At 42.3% G+C, this 17,555-nt stretch overlaps 1 protein-coding gene across 4 annotated transcripts in view; it reads right to left on the reverse strand.

The window, feature by feature from the left end:
- The window catches only part of LOC117970252 (general transcription factor II-I-like), a 92,920-nt gene that overhangs the window by 10,899 nt on the left and 64,466 nt on the right, over positions 1-17,555 (reverse strand). For 3 of the 4 annotated variants that reach the window (XM_058998330.1, XM_058998332.1, XM_058998329.1), the window contains 14 exons: positions 16,853-16,911; positions 15,604-15,675; positions 14,695-14,878; positions 13,077-13,135; positions 12,528-12,599; positions 10,760-10,943; positions 9,339-9,397; positions 8,377-8,469; positions 8,173-8,238; positions 5,583-5,766; positions 4,963-5,015; positions 3,791-3,865; positions 2,017-2,082; positions 391-474 (listed from right to left, as the gene is read on the reverse strand). In XM_058998330.1, the coding sequence (XP_058854313.1) occupies positions 391-474; positions 2,017-2,082; positions 3,791-3,865; positions 4,963-5,015; positions 5,583-5,766; positions 8,173-8,238; positions 8,377-8,469; positions 9,339-9,397; positions 10,760-10,943; positions 12,528-12,599; positions 13,077-13,135; positions 14,695-14,878; positions 15,604-15,675; positions 16,853-16,911 (1,310 nt within the window). The remainder of the gene's footprint in view (positions 1-390; positions 475-2,016; positions 2,083-3,790; positions 3,866-4,962; positions 5,016-5,582; positions 5,767-8,172; positions 8,239-8,376; positions 8,470-9,338; positions 9,398-10,759; positions 10,944-12,527; positions 12,600-13,076; positions 13,136-14,694; positions 14,879-15,603; positions 15,676-16,852; positions 16,912-17,555) is intronic. The other variant, XM_058998333.1, reaches the window with a different exon arrangement.

Genomic DNA, 17,555 nt, shown 5'->3' on the forward strand with positions numbered 1-17,555 from the left:
GGAGCACAGCTCTACACAGCACTCTGTCAGGAGCACAGCTCTACACAGCACCCTGTCAGGAGCACAGCTCTGCACAGCAACCCCCTGACAGGAAAACAGTTGCTTTAGTTCATTATCCAACAAAGGATTTTTGCTTCATCAATGTCAGACTAAAGGTCATCGTAAGAGACCAAGACCTATGCGAGCTTCCCTGCTGACAACTGTGTTCTGATGTGCTGGCTGAGTTAACTGCTACCGACTACATCTTTTTTACTTGTTGGGTTTTTTAATATTGTATTTTATTAATGTCGTACTGAATTTCAAAGAACAATCTTAAAAACTATTTTGTATTATGTGGTTACATAATCACATAAAAATGAAAACAAAACCAAATGCGATCGTCCTCCTTACCGAATTTCCTGCTGAACAGGTCGTTCACCTGCTCCCTCAGCTGCCGAGCTCGCTCCACCTTCGACAATCTCTCGCTCTCCGTATCTGAAAAACACCAAACCCTTTGAGTCACTACGAAGGGACTGAGCAACAACCACACTGACTAACCTGGAGAAATAAACATCATCACAGAGAAGGGACTGAGCAACAACCATACTGACTAACCTGGAGAAATAAACATCATCACAGAGAAGGGACTGAGCAACTACCATACTGACTAACCTGGAGAACTAAGCATCATCACAGAGAAGGGACTGAGCAACAACCACACTGACTAACCTGGAGAAATAAACATCATCACAGAGAAGGGACTGAGCAACAACCATACTGACTAACCTGGAGAAATAAACATCATCACAGAGAAGGGACTGAGCAACTACCATACTGACTAACCTGGAGAACTAAGCATCATCACAGAGAAGGGACTGAGCAACAACCATACTGACTAACCTGGAGAAATAAACATCATCACAGAGAAGGGACTGAGCAACTACCATACTGACTAACCTGGAGAACTAAGCATCATCACAGAGAAGGGACTGAGCAACAACCATACTGACTAACCTGGAGAAATAAACATCATCACAGAGAAGGGACTGAGCAACTACCATACTGACTAACCTGGAGAACTAAGCATCATCACAGAGAAGGGACTGAGCAACTACCATACTGACTAACCTGGAGAAATAAACATCATCACAGAGAAGGGACTGAGCAACTACCATACTGACTAACCTGGAGAACTAAGCATCATCACAGAGAAGGGACTGAGCAACAACCACACTGACTAACCTGGAGAACTAAGCATCATCACAGAGAAGGGACTGAGCAACAACCACACTGACTAACCTGGAGAAATAAACATCATCACAGAGAAGGGACTGAGCAACTACCATACTGACTAACCTGGAGAAATAAACATCATCACAGAGAAGGGACTGAGCAACTACCATACTGACTAACCTGGAGAACTAAGCATCATCACAGAGAAGGGACTGAGCAACAACCATACTGACTAACCTGGAGAAATAAACATCATCACAGAGAAGGGACTGAGCAACAACCATACTGACTAACCTGGAGAACTAAGCATCATCACAGAGAAGGGAGTGAGCAACTACAATACTGACTAACTTATAGAAATAAACATCATCATAGAGAAGGGACTGAGCAACTACCATACTGACTAACCTGGAGAACTAAGCATCATCACAGAGAAGGGACTGAGCAACTACCATACTGACTAACCTGGAGAAATAAACATTTCAATCTGCCATGTCTACTATCTATACTGTACACTCCATTGTAATAATGAAACCCTTATGAAAGCTAGAAACACACACCTTGCATTGTCCTGTATGCTATAGCAGAAGTTAAACAGATACTTTATAGAATCTACATTTTCCCTATATTAAAGTATATAGCAGTTAAATATCCTATAATGTGTGTTCTCTGTGATTCTCTATTGTTGTTTCTGCTTCCATCGTTATTTGACAAGCTTACTAAGCGTATCAGTGTTTCACTGTGCACTACAGCTGCAGCACTGCGCACTACAATGGGACTGGGAGCGCAGCGGCAGCTCTGTACCTGGGACAGTCACTTGAATGATATTCAGGTCCTCCATGGCTAGCGCTGTACTGGGGCCTCTTTTACCTGGAACACAAAACAAACTGAAATCTCAGGAATGCAGACACTGTGCCCAGTTAACAACAGCTTCCACAACAGGCATTTACTTTCCTGTCGGCGTGTTTCAAATCAAACTTCCAAACACTGGAGGACATGCTTCGAACATGCCAACTGCAAAAACAGCATCAAATTAAACCCCACAGCAAACGACGAGAAGTATTTCTTAGGGTTAAATGAGTTTTGGTTCCCTGGGTTTGGTGTGGTCTCCTGGTCTCCACCTCTGATGAGAACGTGTGAAAACCTCTCAATGTTCCCATGTCACAAAGACGGCCGGAGTGGGTGGCGTCAGACCAGAAGCAGGAAATAAAACGACAGAGAGGTGTGGTTTGGTGGAGCTGAGCGAATGGTTTCGCTCAGCATTTAATAAACAGAACAGAAAATAAAAAGGTTGTACAAACAAAACAGGACACGGCACTTCACGCCAAAATAAAGAGACAAACAAAACGTACTAACACACAAAACAAGTGGACGAACGTTTAAACAAGTACCGTGCTGGCACTTCCAGCACGCTGTAGCAATTGTTATACCTTTATCTTTCACTTTATTTCTTCTCTCTCTCACCCGTTCTCCACTCACGAACACCCAACCCCGAGTGAGTCAAACGTGCATCTATATATACTGTTGTGCTGGGATTCAATTACTAATTAATTATTCACTTGAATCCCAGCACGTGAATTCATTACGTGCAACCCCGTGCTCACATATTATACTTTAAATGCACGTGCAGTGATGTGCAATCCCGTGCCTAAATACAAATATACAATTTAAATCACACGTGAAACACAGACCCGTTTATATCCTGTGTACCAATCTCTATACACCAACATTTACACACAACACGTAACATACAACACAGAAATGCACACAGGGGCGGAGCACATTGCCACATCCCATTAGGAGGATGAGTGTATGCTGCTTACTGCACATATTAGACATTAACTTTGCACATATAGTTTCTAATACAATTACTAAACTATTGAGTGTTTCATCGTAGGGGTGCAACATTTCATTGTGTATCGATCAATCGCGATGCTTTCTTTACACAATACATCATATTGTAATAGAGGTATTGATTGTGTGTATCGTGAAAAAAGCACAACATAGCGCATTGTAGTTTACCAAATGGTTCTGGAATGAGGAATACATTTGTTGTATAGTTCATAGATTCTCTTTTCTGTATCCCATTTTTGTCTTTTAACAAAATGATCCACCATTAACTGACTCATTTGATCTTATTATGCATCATTCAAGTAGCCCATCAGGACCATCACATGTATTGTGACACATACTGTATTGAGACCTGAATATCATGATGCGTACTGTATTGTGACATCACTGTATTGTCACACCCCTATTTTATAGCAATGGATGAAGCATCGGGTTCCCCCAAAGGAGGCTTGATGTTAACCCATTAAGTGCCATTGCCCTCAGTGGAAGACAGGATACTTTGTAATTTTTTAAAGCATTTAACTGGTGTCTACCTGTTATTTTCTCTTTAACTATATTGTTTTGATAACTTACTCTGTTAACTGCAAACGTTAAGTCTAATGCATCAAATTACATAAATACAGTGTTCTGATTTTTTAAAAGAAAAAATATTTGGGTACTAGAGGGCTACAACAGCACTTTTTCACCAGCTGTAATAAATCACATTAGATGTGCAATGATAGCATACCTGATGTTGCTGGATTTTGAACCGTTGTGGGTTTTTCTGTTGCTGTTAAAGCTGGGGATCCAAAGCTTGTCCTTGCTGTTAATTAAAAAAGGAAACAGGTATTATAAATTGTCGTTGCACTTCTAGATACTTAATAAATGCATATAATAATACAATATAAAAACTTATACTACATCAAAACCATGTCTTGATCTGCCCAGAGGTTATATTCTGTATAAATAACAATGTATGGAAAATAAAGCATGTTTAAAAAGTTTAATGTAAAGAATTCTGCTTAGCAACCTGGTATAATTTGGAACAAATTTGGATTTGAAGATGATGTAAGGGAAAAAACGTCACTGATCTCAAGACTTGTTGTATAAAGCTGTATGCCAAATGTGAAGACTACCTCAAAGCATGTGGTCTGTGTCATCAATATTCTGATATAAAAAGTTTGTTAAAACAGTTACTAACAATAAGGCTGTATTTTTTCCAGGATTATCACAGATTTCACAATTTCTGTGAAATTGACTATTGCTGTGAAATACATAGTTCCTCGTGAAAATTCCCATTTCTGAAAGAATAGTCTAAATATGCATATTTTCTATCACTTAAAAATAAATACAGCAAACGTTTGCCTTATTGACGCACTACTTGTTACACTGCATTTAGGAACCTCTCAGCTGGTTTAGTTTGCTTCCTGTAAATAATTTAACACACTGAATAAAGCTGCATGATTTCTTTAAAATGTCGTCAACCAAAAAGACAACATCTGCATCACAGATTGGAAATACTTCTGCTAAAGATCGCTCTGTCCAGCACAAGAAGGGGACATTTCACATGTGTGTTGTTATTTTTACATTTAATTGTGTTTTTATTTTGTTTGATAATTCACAGGTGAAAATAGAATATCTTTAAAAGGTGGACAAAAAAAACCCCAATTTTTCTACAATTTAGCATTTACTGTTTTTCAGGTCAACATTTAAATATTTAGGAACACCTGTTGTATAATAATCAATTTTGAATCTGACAATGCTATTTTTGTTTTTCTGCAACAATAAATATTATGCTTAATCATGAAATATCTTGAAATACCTATTTTTACAGCGTAATATTTTTTACTGTGAAAGAATAAATACAGCCTAACAACGCCCTGCTGGAGAGAGCGTGTGATCGTTCTGTTTTTCACTCACTTATGGGACGGTTTGCAGCTGCTTCCTTCACGGCTGCTTCAAACATGTCAGGCCTGCGAAACAAAAGCAAAGAGCTTGGTGAGTGGAGGAGAGGCCTCCCAAAACTGGGACACTGGAAGTCTCAACGACATTTTGGATACCAACTTAATGTACAGCTATGACCAAAAGTTTCTCATCACCCTATAGAATTAACAAATTTTGCTTCATAAAGTCGGATGAAACCTGCTGAATAATGTTACATACGGAATTACATACCACTTTGTAGGAAATCTAACATGAAATAATGTACTACTACTATGGCTTCCGGTAGACTTTTGCGACATCATTTTGTGGTTTCTTTGATTACATGATGTTAAATAAAAGATCTAAATTATGTTCATATAGTTTAAAAAAATGTATTATGTCTCAATCCTACAATTGTAGGTGATGCAAAACTTTTTGCCAGAGCTGTGCAGAAAAAAAAAAAAAAATTACTGTTGTGAAAGTCAGGCCTTGTGATATGTACAGTATATATATATATACTTGAATTCATTGTATGAAGTGATGTTTGCCTGTTGTGGTGACAGACAACCTCATAGACTCCCACGTCATGGTAACGTCAGTGCTGACTGCTTTCTTACTTGCTGATGACGAAGGTGATCTTGGCCTTGTTGCGCAGGATCTTCTCGAGCCGGGGGATGCCGAAGGTGGACGGCCGTCTGAAGGGCACTCCGTCGGGGAGGCCCAGCACGTAGAAATCCCCGGGGAACGACTCAAACAGGACGTACGGGACCTTAACCGGCTCAGCCAGGCCCAGGGCCTCCGCTGAAACACACGGCAAAATGAACTCAGGTTACCACACTATAATGAACCCACACAGCCAGACTGACCCCTCCAACCTGCACTGCTCAGGTTACCACACTATAATGAACCCACACAGCCAGACTGACCCCTCCAACCTGCACTGCTCAGGTAATCACACTGTATAATGAACCCACACAGCCAGACTGACCCCTCCAACCTGCGCTGCTCAGGTAATCACACTATAATGAACCCACACAGCCAGACTGACCCCTCCAACCTGCACTGCTCAGGAAATCACACTGTATAATGAACCCACACAGCCAGACTGACCCCTCCAACCTGCACTGCTCAGGTAATCACACTGTATAATGAACCCACACAGCCAGACTGACCCCTCCAACCTGCACTGCTCAGGTAATCACACTGTATAACGAACCCACACAGCCAGACTGACCCCTCCAACCTGCACTGCTCAGGTAATCACACTGTATAATGAACCCACACAGCCAGACTGACCCCTCCAACCTGCGCTGCTCAGGTAATCACACTATAATGAACCCACACAGCCAGACTGACCCCTCCAACCTGCGCTGCTCAGGAAATCACACTGTATAATGAACCCACACAGCCAGACTGACCCCTCCAACCTGCACTGCTCAGGTAATCACACTGTATAATGAACCCACACAGCCAGACTGACCTCTCCAACCTGCACTGCTCAGGTAATCACACTGTATAACGAACCCACACAGCCAGACTGACCCCTCCAACCTGCGCTGCTCAGGTTACCACACTATAATGAACCCACACAGCCAGACTGACCCCTCCAACCTGCACTGCTCAGGTAATCACACTGTATAATGAACCCACACAGCCAGACTGACCCCTCCAACCTGCGCTGCTCAGGTTACCACACTGTAATGAACCCACACAGCCAGACTGACCCCTCCAACCTGCGCTGCTCAGGTAATCACACTATAATGAACCCACACAGCCAGACTGACCCCTCCAACCTGCACTGCTCAGGTAATCACACTGTATAACGAACCCACACAGCCAGACTGACCCCTCCAACCTGCGCTGCTCAGGTTACCACACTGTAATGAACCCACACAGCCAGACTGACCCCTCCAACCTGCGCTGCTCAGGTAATCACACTATAATGAACCCACACAGCCAGACTGACCCCTCCAACCTGCGCTGCTCAGGTAATCACACTGTATAACGAACACACACAGCCAGACTGACCCCTCCAACCTGCACTGCTCAGGTAATCACACTGTATAACGAACCCACACAGCCAGACTGACCCCTCCAACCTGCGCTGCTCAGGTAATCACACTGTATAACGAACCCACACAGCCAGACTGACCCCTCCAACCTGCGCTGCTCAGGTAATCACACTGTATAACGAACCCACACAGCCAGACTGACCCCTCCAACCTGCGCTGCTCAGGAAATCACACTGTATAACGAACACACACAGCCAGACTGACCCCTCCAACCTGCACTGCTCAGGTAATCACATAGTTTAACGAACCCACACAGCCAGACTGACCCCTCCAACCTGCACTGCTCAGGTAATCACATAGTTTAACGAACCCACACAGCCAGACTGACCCCTCCAACCTGCGCTGCTCAGGTAATCACACTGTATAATGAACCCACACAGCCAGACTGACCCCTCCAACCTGCACTGCTCAGGTAATCACACTGTATAACGAACCCACACAGCCAGACTGACCCCTCCAACCTGCGCTGCTCAGGTAATCACACTGTATAACGAACCCTGGTTGGAGGCAGGTAGTAGCAGGGGGCTGGTTGGAGGGCAGGTAGTAGCAGGGGGCTGGTTGGAGGGCAGGTAGTAGCAGGGGGCTGGTTGGAGGGCAGGTAGTAGCAGCGGGCTGGTTGGAGGGCAGGTAGTAGCAGGGGGCTGGTTGGAGGGCAGGTAGGTAGCAGGGGGCTGGTTGGAGGGCAGGTAGTAGCAGGGGGCTGGTTGGAGGGCAGGTAGTAGCAGGGGGCTGGTTGGAGGGCAGGTAGTAGCAGGGGCTGGTTGGAGGGCAGGTAGTAGCAGGGGGCTGGTTGGAGGGCAGGTAGTAGCAGGGGGCTGGTTGGAGGGCAGGTAGTAGCAGGGGCTGGTTGGAGGGCAGGTAGTAGCAGGGGGCTGGTTGGAGGGCAGGTAGTAGCAGGGGGCTGGTTGGAGGGCAGGTAGTAGCAGGGGGCTGGTTGGAGGGCAGGTAGTAGCAGGGGCTGGTTGGAGGGCAGGTAGTAGCAGGGGGCTGGTTGGAGGGCAGGTAGTAAACTATGGCCGAATGTGGTATCACAATGTTACACTTATAGAAGAAACAGGCTCTCTGTTTGACATATCACCTAATCAGACTGCAGCCTGTGATTTGAAGACAGCCAGCACAGATGAACTACACCTACCACACTTCTCACTGAACAGTGTCTCAACTTTCTGCTTCAGGTCAGTTATTTTGGCGTTCCATGCCTCTGCAAAAGAATACAAGGAACTTAATTAATTGAAGAAGACTGCTGAGGATACAAAGTAAAGCACTAATAGATGGCAGACAACCCACCTTCCATGCAGAATACGGGTCTGGTGTAGGGGTTAGTTTTAGGTTGACTTACCGAAAGAGAACTCCCTTCCTCTAGGTTTGAAGGGGGTGTTTGAGCCATTCGTCTGGGCGAGGGTTGGAGCAGCACCTTCTTTATTATTAGTACCTGCCAGTGAACCAGTGGAAGAGATGCAGTTACACCACACTAACCACCCACTTATAGAGACATGGAGGGGTCAACAAAGGTTAAACACACATCGTGAGCACACTGTGCTCGAGCTCAGCTGTAAGGTAACCAGTGGAGGAGATGCAGTTACACCACACTAACCATCCCCTTCCATCTTCATTGAGACATGGAGGGGTCAACGAAGGTGAAAGAAACATTGTGAGCACACTTGAGAACACTGTGCTCGAGCTCAGCTGTAAGGTGGGAGGATGCTTTCCAGCTCAGGACACAGAGGAACAAGGAATTGATAAAGTGGGGTACATTTGACCTTGTGTGGAAGAGATGTGTGTTCTATGTCTGGAACAACATTTTAACTCATGCCATGCAACTGATAGTGTTTAAATATTGTTAGGAAAACGGAAAGTAAGCAGAGTTGACAGTGAAGTTCAGCTTCACACACACACAGTTAGGCAAGATATATAAGACAGTAACTCGAGAGCGCGAGTAAAGAAAGCTACCTGACGATCGTTTTACCTGAGCTATCTCCCTGAACATTAGGTAACTGATTTCTGTTTATAACTAGGTGCTACATTGTTGTGTCCAATAATAAATGTTCAAGTTATATGTGTGTAACTCTTTCGTTCATTATTTGCTTATTAAACTGATATGCATGCGTGCAGTTTGAAATCGTGGTTGTGTTGACTGAATGATACTGCAGTGGGTCTCCAGACTCCCAGTGGTCGCAGTTATATTTATGCTGTGCACGCTTGCCAGTGCTGTGTCTGATTTTAGCAAGTGTTGCTGTGCCCCACTTCATGAGCACTAAATACTACAATCACTGCAGACAGCAGAAGTATAAGATTTCTTACCTTCTGTATTGATTTTTTCTGCTAAACCGGGAGGCAAAAATGGAATCACCAGATCAGGCCTGAAGCAAAAAAAAAATAAAAATAAAAAAAAATCTTTACTAAGCAGTAAAAGCTACTGATGCCTGATACTAAAATAGTCTGTATGTCTATATATTGTATTGGCCATGATGAGCACAATATAAATGAGATGCTAGCTGTGTATGGAATTAACAGGGTTGGAACAGATATGCCCTAATAAAGTTAAAAGCTGACTGGCTGATTAGCCTAGTTTGCATATTGAAATGGACTGAGCACCCAGTGCAATGGAAAGGTCCTGATAAAGTATGCATGAAATACTGAAAATAGCTGAAAATAGACACAACATATTTTTCATTGAAAAGTTTTGTAATGTTTTTCCATTGCTTAAAATTACTTCCTCATACAAGGTCATCATGCATTTGCGTCTTCCACATGTCCCCATGTAAAGACTTGAAGAGTTTTTTTATTTGTATCCATCCCATATGAGGTTGCCATGCATGAAATGGTTGTTTTAGTTGTTGGGGAACTTTGGGGTTTGATGAACCTGTACCCTGCCTGGATAAGCTGCATCTTTCATCAGGTTTGACAGCACCAGGGAACACCCTTGGATTGCTTCAACACTCATTGTGATAATCCCGGGATAACCACAATAGGGGGTTGACAGGAAATGCAGCAGAACCTCAAAGTTACAAACACCACACTTACAAACTGAGCAGATAGTGCTACACTTGCTTGGTCATTTCACCTGCTTATCGATGAATCGTGATCATTTCTTTACATGATATATCACATAGTTATAGAGGCATCATGACGATACAAGACCAAAAGCACAACATAGGTCACTGCAGTTCTTGAATGAAGGATACGTGGGTTTTATTGTTGGTATGAACACACACTCTCTCTATCCATTGAATTTCTGTCCTTTAACAAAATAATCCAGACCATCTGATATTTCTATGCATCACACGAGTAGCCCATCAGGACCCTCACATGCATCATGACTAAGACTTGATTCTTTTCACGGTTATCCCGGACTTCCGTGAAATGTATCCATTGCTGTGAAATATGCAGTTCCCTGTGAAAATTTCCATTTCCGAAAGAATAGTGTAAAATGTACATACATATTCTACAATTTAGCATTTACTGTTTTTTAGAAAAGCTTAAAATGATAAATTTTGAAAATGAAATACCAAATGAAATTTTGAAATACCTATTTTTAGACCGTGAAATGCCATGAAATAAGCCATTTTTTACCGTGAGAAACCAAGCCCTAATCATGATACCCATGGTACTGTGACCTGCCTATAGTGTATCACTGCACCCCCGGCAGCTAATGGCAGTGCAAAGCAGATTCCTGCATTCATTGTGTAGCTGCAATGACTTTACACAGAGCTTGGGTTCACCTCTTGACCACGAACTTGACCGTGGCGCTGCCCCGGACGATCCTCTCGAGACGGGGGATACCGAACCAGGTGGGGCTGCGGAAGGGGATCCCCGCGGGCAGGCCCTGCACGAACAGGGAGTCAGGGTTGGACTCGAACACAGGGTAGGGCACCTTGACTGGCTCCAGCAGCCCCAGAGCTTCAGCTGAAAGGAAGGAGGAGTGACGTGTTCAGCGGCTACAATCGTATCAGAGGCCCTGCTCTGTGTTAGTGAAGCGACTACAGGAGACAGGAACAACTGTGTTGTAACTGTAACAACAAAAGCTGCAAGAACAAAAGTTTTGCATCACCTTGAATTTTAGGATTGAGATATAATTAAAAAAAACAAACAAACACAAAAAAAACACACTATATGAACAGAATTTAGATATTTTACTTAACATCATCTAATCAGATAAACTACTAAATGATATCACCGGAAGCCATAATAGTAGTATAGTGTTTCATGTTAGATTTAAAAATGTCACATTTTTCCATTTTTGGCAGTTTTTCGTTAAGTATATGGAAAACTACAAAATTTAATATGTTAACATTATTCAGCAGGTTTCATTCGACTTTAAGAAGCAAAATTATGTAGTTCCATAGGGTGATGCAAAACGTTTGGCCATAGCTATACACTTCTGTGTGCCCAACAGAACTACATATCTCAGTTTTGATAATTTTTTGGAATGCTTGTGAAAGGATACAAAAAGTTCACTTTCTACATTATAAAAATTTTGATCTCTGGAATTTTGTTGAGTAACTAAGTAGCTCAATGTCTTTTATTTAAGCTGCTTATAGAACATTCAATGTGCCAATGACGCTCCGTTATGAAATTCTAAGTGTGGTTGGTACTAACAGGTTCTAATGGGAGCGGTGGCCTGTACAATCCTTCAGCAGGTGTGCAGTATCTGTTCTTAGCAACATGGTTACATTGGGCTCTCCTTGTTTGTACAATGGCTGTAAAAAAACATTCTGTTCTGATATCTGACCAGGCAAGAGCTACTGCAAATATATGAATCCTGGTCTACTCAGTCCTGCTTTCCAATCACGCAGCTCCAATTCTCTAACCACAGTGCTGACAACCCCCTTGTGCAAATAAACAGTTGATTATCGTTAATACGAATTTCAAGGGACCAGCAAAAAAAAATGTATTATCAGTAATTTGTGTTATCAGGAGACTAAGGCACATGCATACTGTCAGTTTTTATTGAAGTTACAGTAACACTGAAATCAAATTTCAATTACAGTACAATGAAAAGTATACATTTAAAAGTACTGTCCATTTTATTGAAAGTAAGTGAACTTTTGAAAAGTGTACATTGCAAATGAACTGCACTTGAAATCTGCATGTCCCATTCTGATCACAGGCATTTTAAACCACTAAAGCAAGGCGTCCTCAACATCAGGGTATTGAGCAAATCAGAAATGCTGACGACTTGCACCCACAGCTTGCTGTTCATCAGCCTGTATTACTGCATGCTGTTTTTTTAGAATGGTTGACAGTGTTCGTGGGTATGATGAAATCTGCAGCAACACCTTTCCTTTTCTTGTAAAGTGGTGCATTATCCACCGCTTTCAACACCTCCACTTTTGTCTGCAAGGATAGTGGATGTTTTTGCGCTGCTTCATGGGAATGGCATTGATGCGAGAGCACTACGGCAACTCGAAATGCATCACAGGACCTGTGATCCTAAAACAGCACTACAATACAGAATCAGAGTTGGACTGTACCCGTTTTCAGGCTTACCAAATTTGGAATTGAAAACCTCTTCTACTTGTTTCCTCAGCTTTGAGATTCTGATGTTCCAGTCTTCCTTCACTAGAACAGGAAACAGACCCTATTAACCTCAGTAAGAAAGTCAAGTGGACAAGCGTTTCGGCTCCTGTCTCCGTCAGGGTCACACCTGATTAGGGTTTTATAGGACACATCTTCACGGGTTAGTCTTTTAGTTGACTGCTCTCTTATTATTTTGACTGTACTAATTTTGAAGTTTTTGTAATAACTGATTTGTTTCATGAAAATGTATTATTTTCTAAACAAACACAAGGAGGTTTTACAATTGAAATATCTTTGTTTTTACACCTCAGAACTTGCATACTGTAAGTAAATCCGTGGTGTGAAGGGGATCTCTTATTATATACGAGATGTCATGCACTTTGGGAAAGAGGACGGCGAAGTGAAGCTGAGCTGTTCAAACAGGACGTATGAACTTATTACAATTCTCAAAAACAAAGACTGTTCTTAGGAACTGCTGTTCAACATTATTAACTTTAGAATTAAACCATTCCCTCTTACCTTCTGTGTTGGGTCTCAGTTGGGCTGTGTCAGTTTGCTCCTGGGACAACAGTTCAGGCCTAAAATCAAAGGAAGTGGGTGAGAGTTGGACAGAGTTAGAACAATGATATTTTAGTATCCCAATGCTTGTCAACTGAAAAAGGAATGACTACAGTAATCTGCTGTTTGCAGCTCTCCCACTCCTTGGCATAGCAAGCCCCGGGGTTTCTTTCGCTCCGCTTCGACAGGACTGTTGCACGGATCGCTGTTTGAAAGCAGTGTTCATTTCGCTAGCCTCTTCCTCTTGCCACCATGGTCTCTACTTCAATAATGTGAACAGAGGCAGATCATTCAACACCACCGCCCTCTGTATTATTACCTCTGTATTACAGTCCACAAGCCTGGTTGATTTTTTCAGCCCTTTATTAACATCATTAAACACAACAACACCACCATAGAAAGAGGCGCTTGAGCAGGTAAACACGTTAACGGACAGCTTTCCCTTGCTCTACTGATTAAAACATCAGCACGTACATTTGACTTTTTCACTTTTTACTGTGCTATTGTATGATGTCTACAATCACTCTGAGTGGTCTTTATTGTAATAATAATCTTTATTTTTTATATAGCGCCTTTCATAGTGGACCACCATCAGAAAGCGCTTTACAAAATACAAGACTAGGGTGTGTCAACTATGAATCAGTTGCAGAGTCACTTATAACAACGTCTCACCCGAAAGATGGAGCACAAGGAGGTTAAGTGACTTGCTCAGGGTCACACAATGAGTCAGTGGCTGAGCTGGGATTTGAACTGGGGACCTCCTGGTTACAAGCCCTTTTCTTTAACCACTGGACCACACAGCCTCCTACTGTAGTGACCCACATCTTGTGTTTAAGTCAGTTCTTGATATACTCTGTCTTAAGGTGCTTTGATTGGAGTTTAGGTTCTTGAGCTGTAGACAAATGTAATCCAGGCTAGATTAGCAAAGTGTCTACTTGGGGTAAAGAACTTGTCACATTTAGTGAATCTGATTTAAACTCTTATTGTATTGCTATCAGAACGTAGTATCTCTACACAACAGACTAAATGGCACTGGCTTTTACAAGAATACAAACTTTGCTGATCTAGTCTGTGTCACATACGTCTCTGCTGAAAGAAAACCTGGCAACTAGAACGGGATAGCTGTTCCTGAATTCAGGATGACGTACCTTAACAAAGAGAGCATCACAAATGGAATTGAATACAACATTTGAAATAGTACTCAGTAGTGCAGTATGAGGTTCTGAAGGGATGGGGAGGATCTTGTAACGCTGGGCTGGTTTGATGTTAATCAAGGTCAGAAGGCAGTATAGAGAGTCCTGACACTATTGCGGGTACAAGCACAGAGCACATTTACTATAAGTTAATATAATTCCATTCTCTAATACATGTCACAGAGCCGGGTACTTCTCGTTACCACATATATCCAAGACACATCTACACAGCTCTCCATCCTGCCTGCAACTGATCGATGCACGTCACTTCCAGGTACAGTCACCAGTTAGTAAAGATCAGTGAGAGATAACCATCAGCCCAGCAGAGAGCCCTTGAGAGCGATGCACGTCACTTCCAGGTCACCAGTTTTAAAGATCACTCCTACCTGCGGATGATGAACTGGAGTGTGCCGCTGAGCTGCAGGATCTTCTCGAGACGGGGAATGCCGTACCAGGAGGGGCTCCTGAACGGGATGCTTTCCGGCAGCCCCTCCACAAAGAGCTCATGCGGATGGGCCTCAAACTTCTGGTACGGGACGGGCAGGGGCCCCGGCTTGCCAAGGGCCTCCCCTAATGAGAAAACCACACAGACTGTCAGCTCATCCAAAACTGTTCAACCCCCAGTAGTGCTACATTTAGAAACAGATACACTGAAAAAGACTTCTGATGGAAATGCTTGTCACTGAATTTATTACATTTCTAAACTATGACATGCAACCCTGGCCTCAGCCCAGCACTGTTCAATACTCGCTGCTCCACAAGTACCTGTCCAAGTAAGGCCAGTGATTTTCTACAGTTGCTAATAATAGATAGGGGTCTATTTTCATCATCTAAACCGTGGTGAATCCCAAATACAAATTAACTTTAAATTAATTCAGCTGGGGTTTTACTACAATAAAAAGGTGATATGAGGGAACCAAATATCTGTTACAACTAAGAATTAAATATAAGGTCAAGTAGTAAAAGCACAGGAGAACGGATGATGAAATCAACACTGAGAAATCAGACTCTCACTTAGTTTAGTATGGATATTAAACATGTTCTATAGAGCCCTTTCGTTATATCCAGGCACCTCCCTAACAAGCATGCATGTAAACTACATGTTATGCAAATCAATCCCTTTCCATACGTACAAAACCTCTTATCAATAATTTTGCAAACAATGATTTATTTCAACAGATCTATGTGTAATATTAAAGCTGGACATAATCAATGTCTAGTTCATCATCATTTGTTGAAGCAGGAGGGACAGGTTAATAAAACGCTGCTCTCCGCTGACACTCTGCTGTACGTACCGTACTTCTTGCAGAAAAGCTCATCCACCAGCTTTCTGAGTTTGGTGATCCTGGCATACCACTCCTCTCTTACTACAAACACAAAAACAGAGCCAGTAAATCAGCATCCAGCTACTGCCCTCAGCTCGGTTAGCAGAGTAACGAAGAGTGCGGACACTTCTAATTAGTTTATACATTTCTGACACAACAGCTTTGTTATGGGGGCATTTTAAAAGGAACGTTTCTAAAATAGTGGGTCCTGTAATTGTTAGATCTGGACCTGTAGCTTTATTTGAGTGTGTACTGAAGTTTGGTGGGATGGTCTATTCATCTTTAAGGGCGCTAAGAGATGGACATTTGCTATTAAAGTATAAGTCTTTCACTTCCTTTATTCCAAAATGTTCCCATATTGCATTTACTAGTATATCTTCCTCATTTTAAATGCTGGATTCCTCCATATACCAACATGCCAATATAATTGCTTATATATGGGCCATTGTAAACATGAACAGGTGGCTGACAACCAAAAATATTTACTCAAATACTTTCATTATTTTCTAAATTCATATGGAAGGATTGTAAATCAAGGATAAAAACAGATACATTATTCCATCCTGTTGAAAAGGGGGGACTGTCACTCCTAATCCCATACTGGTATCACAAGGCATATCACATGAGAAGAGTTACAGACTGGGTGTTGGAGTCTGATGCCTTACATTCGGCAGGCAAAGGAAATGACTCGTACAGCTATTTTGAAAGTAACACTACAGATTGAAAGTGTAATCTGTGCCGTCTCACTCCAATCTGCAGCTGCTATCAGACCACGTGACCCACAGCACAGGAAGTGATTTGGTACTAGGAAGCAGCAGCAAAATAAAAAAAAAGATCTATTGCTTGGCTTACCATGTGACTCCATGTACACAAGGACAGTGTGGTTTGGGCATCCTTTTTTTCTAACTCACATCGCAATGCATTCTGGTACTTTTGATCTGTCTCAGGAACCTTTCACAGAGGACTACACTTACCAGAATGCCTTGGGGTGTAAGTTGAACTGCCCCAAACTGTCCTAGTGTACATGGAGTCATGTGGTAACCCTGTCTAGTGATCTTTTTTGATCGCTAATTAACAAGTACCCAAAAAGATTTAAACTAATTTAATAAGTAGTAAGAAAATAGATTTTAAAAGGTGGTCAGTCCAGTTTAGCATTTCAAACCAGCATGGTCCACTCCCTCCATTAATTGTGTGCTGAAGAACAGAAGGCTGACTCTACCTTGCGAGGAAGGGTTATCCAATAGGAGCTCTTCTCTAGCTGTGCTGAGTAGCTCAGGCCTGTGGGAGAGAAACAGAGACACATGAAGAGTGTGCTTCTAGTGTGGCATTGCCATGGCACAGCATGAGAGACAGCTGGGGGTGTACCCAGTGCCCATCAAAATGAAATGTCCACACCATTGCCTATTCAGACATACACATACATTATATTATCAGAACACACCTTTCCCAAAAAATGTACAGAGCAAAACTGGAAAAAAGCTGCAGAATTGTGATTTCATAAGTTTTCTTCCATTGATTTCCTTATAGCTGGGTTTATACATTTGCAGTTTTTTCTCTAAGGTTACAATATTCACTAACAATGGAACTTAACTGAAAGAATCATAGAACACAGCTGTGCACCACACATTTGGCTCTATTCATAAAGGGTTAACGCCTGTCGAAATGAGAAAACAGAAGCACATAACCGTCTAGTTAACAGCAGTTGCTATTCATAAGAGATAATTCAGATGCGTTGTTAAGCCCCAGCGATTTTCGTCTATGAAGGCATGTTTGTAACGAATTGAGAGAAAGGTTAACGATTACCTCATTAGCATAAACTTTTCATCATTGAACGCTTTCTACAGTCAAGTCTAAACTAACAACAGCTTCGGCAAACTATTTTTTAAAGACATTTTATAACTACACTTGCTCTTTTATACAGT

The sequence above is a fragment of the Acipenser ruthenus genome, chromosome 24 (assembly GCF_902713425.1).
Source record: "Acipenser ruthenus chromosome 24, fAciRut3.2 maternal haplotype, whole genome shotgun sequence".
Lineage (NCBI taxonomy): Eukaryota > Metazoa > Chordata > Actinopteri > Acipenseriformes > Acipenseridae > Acipenser > Acipenser ruthenus.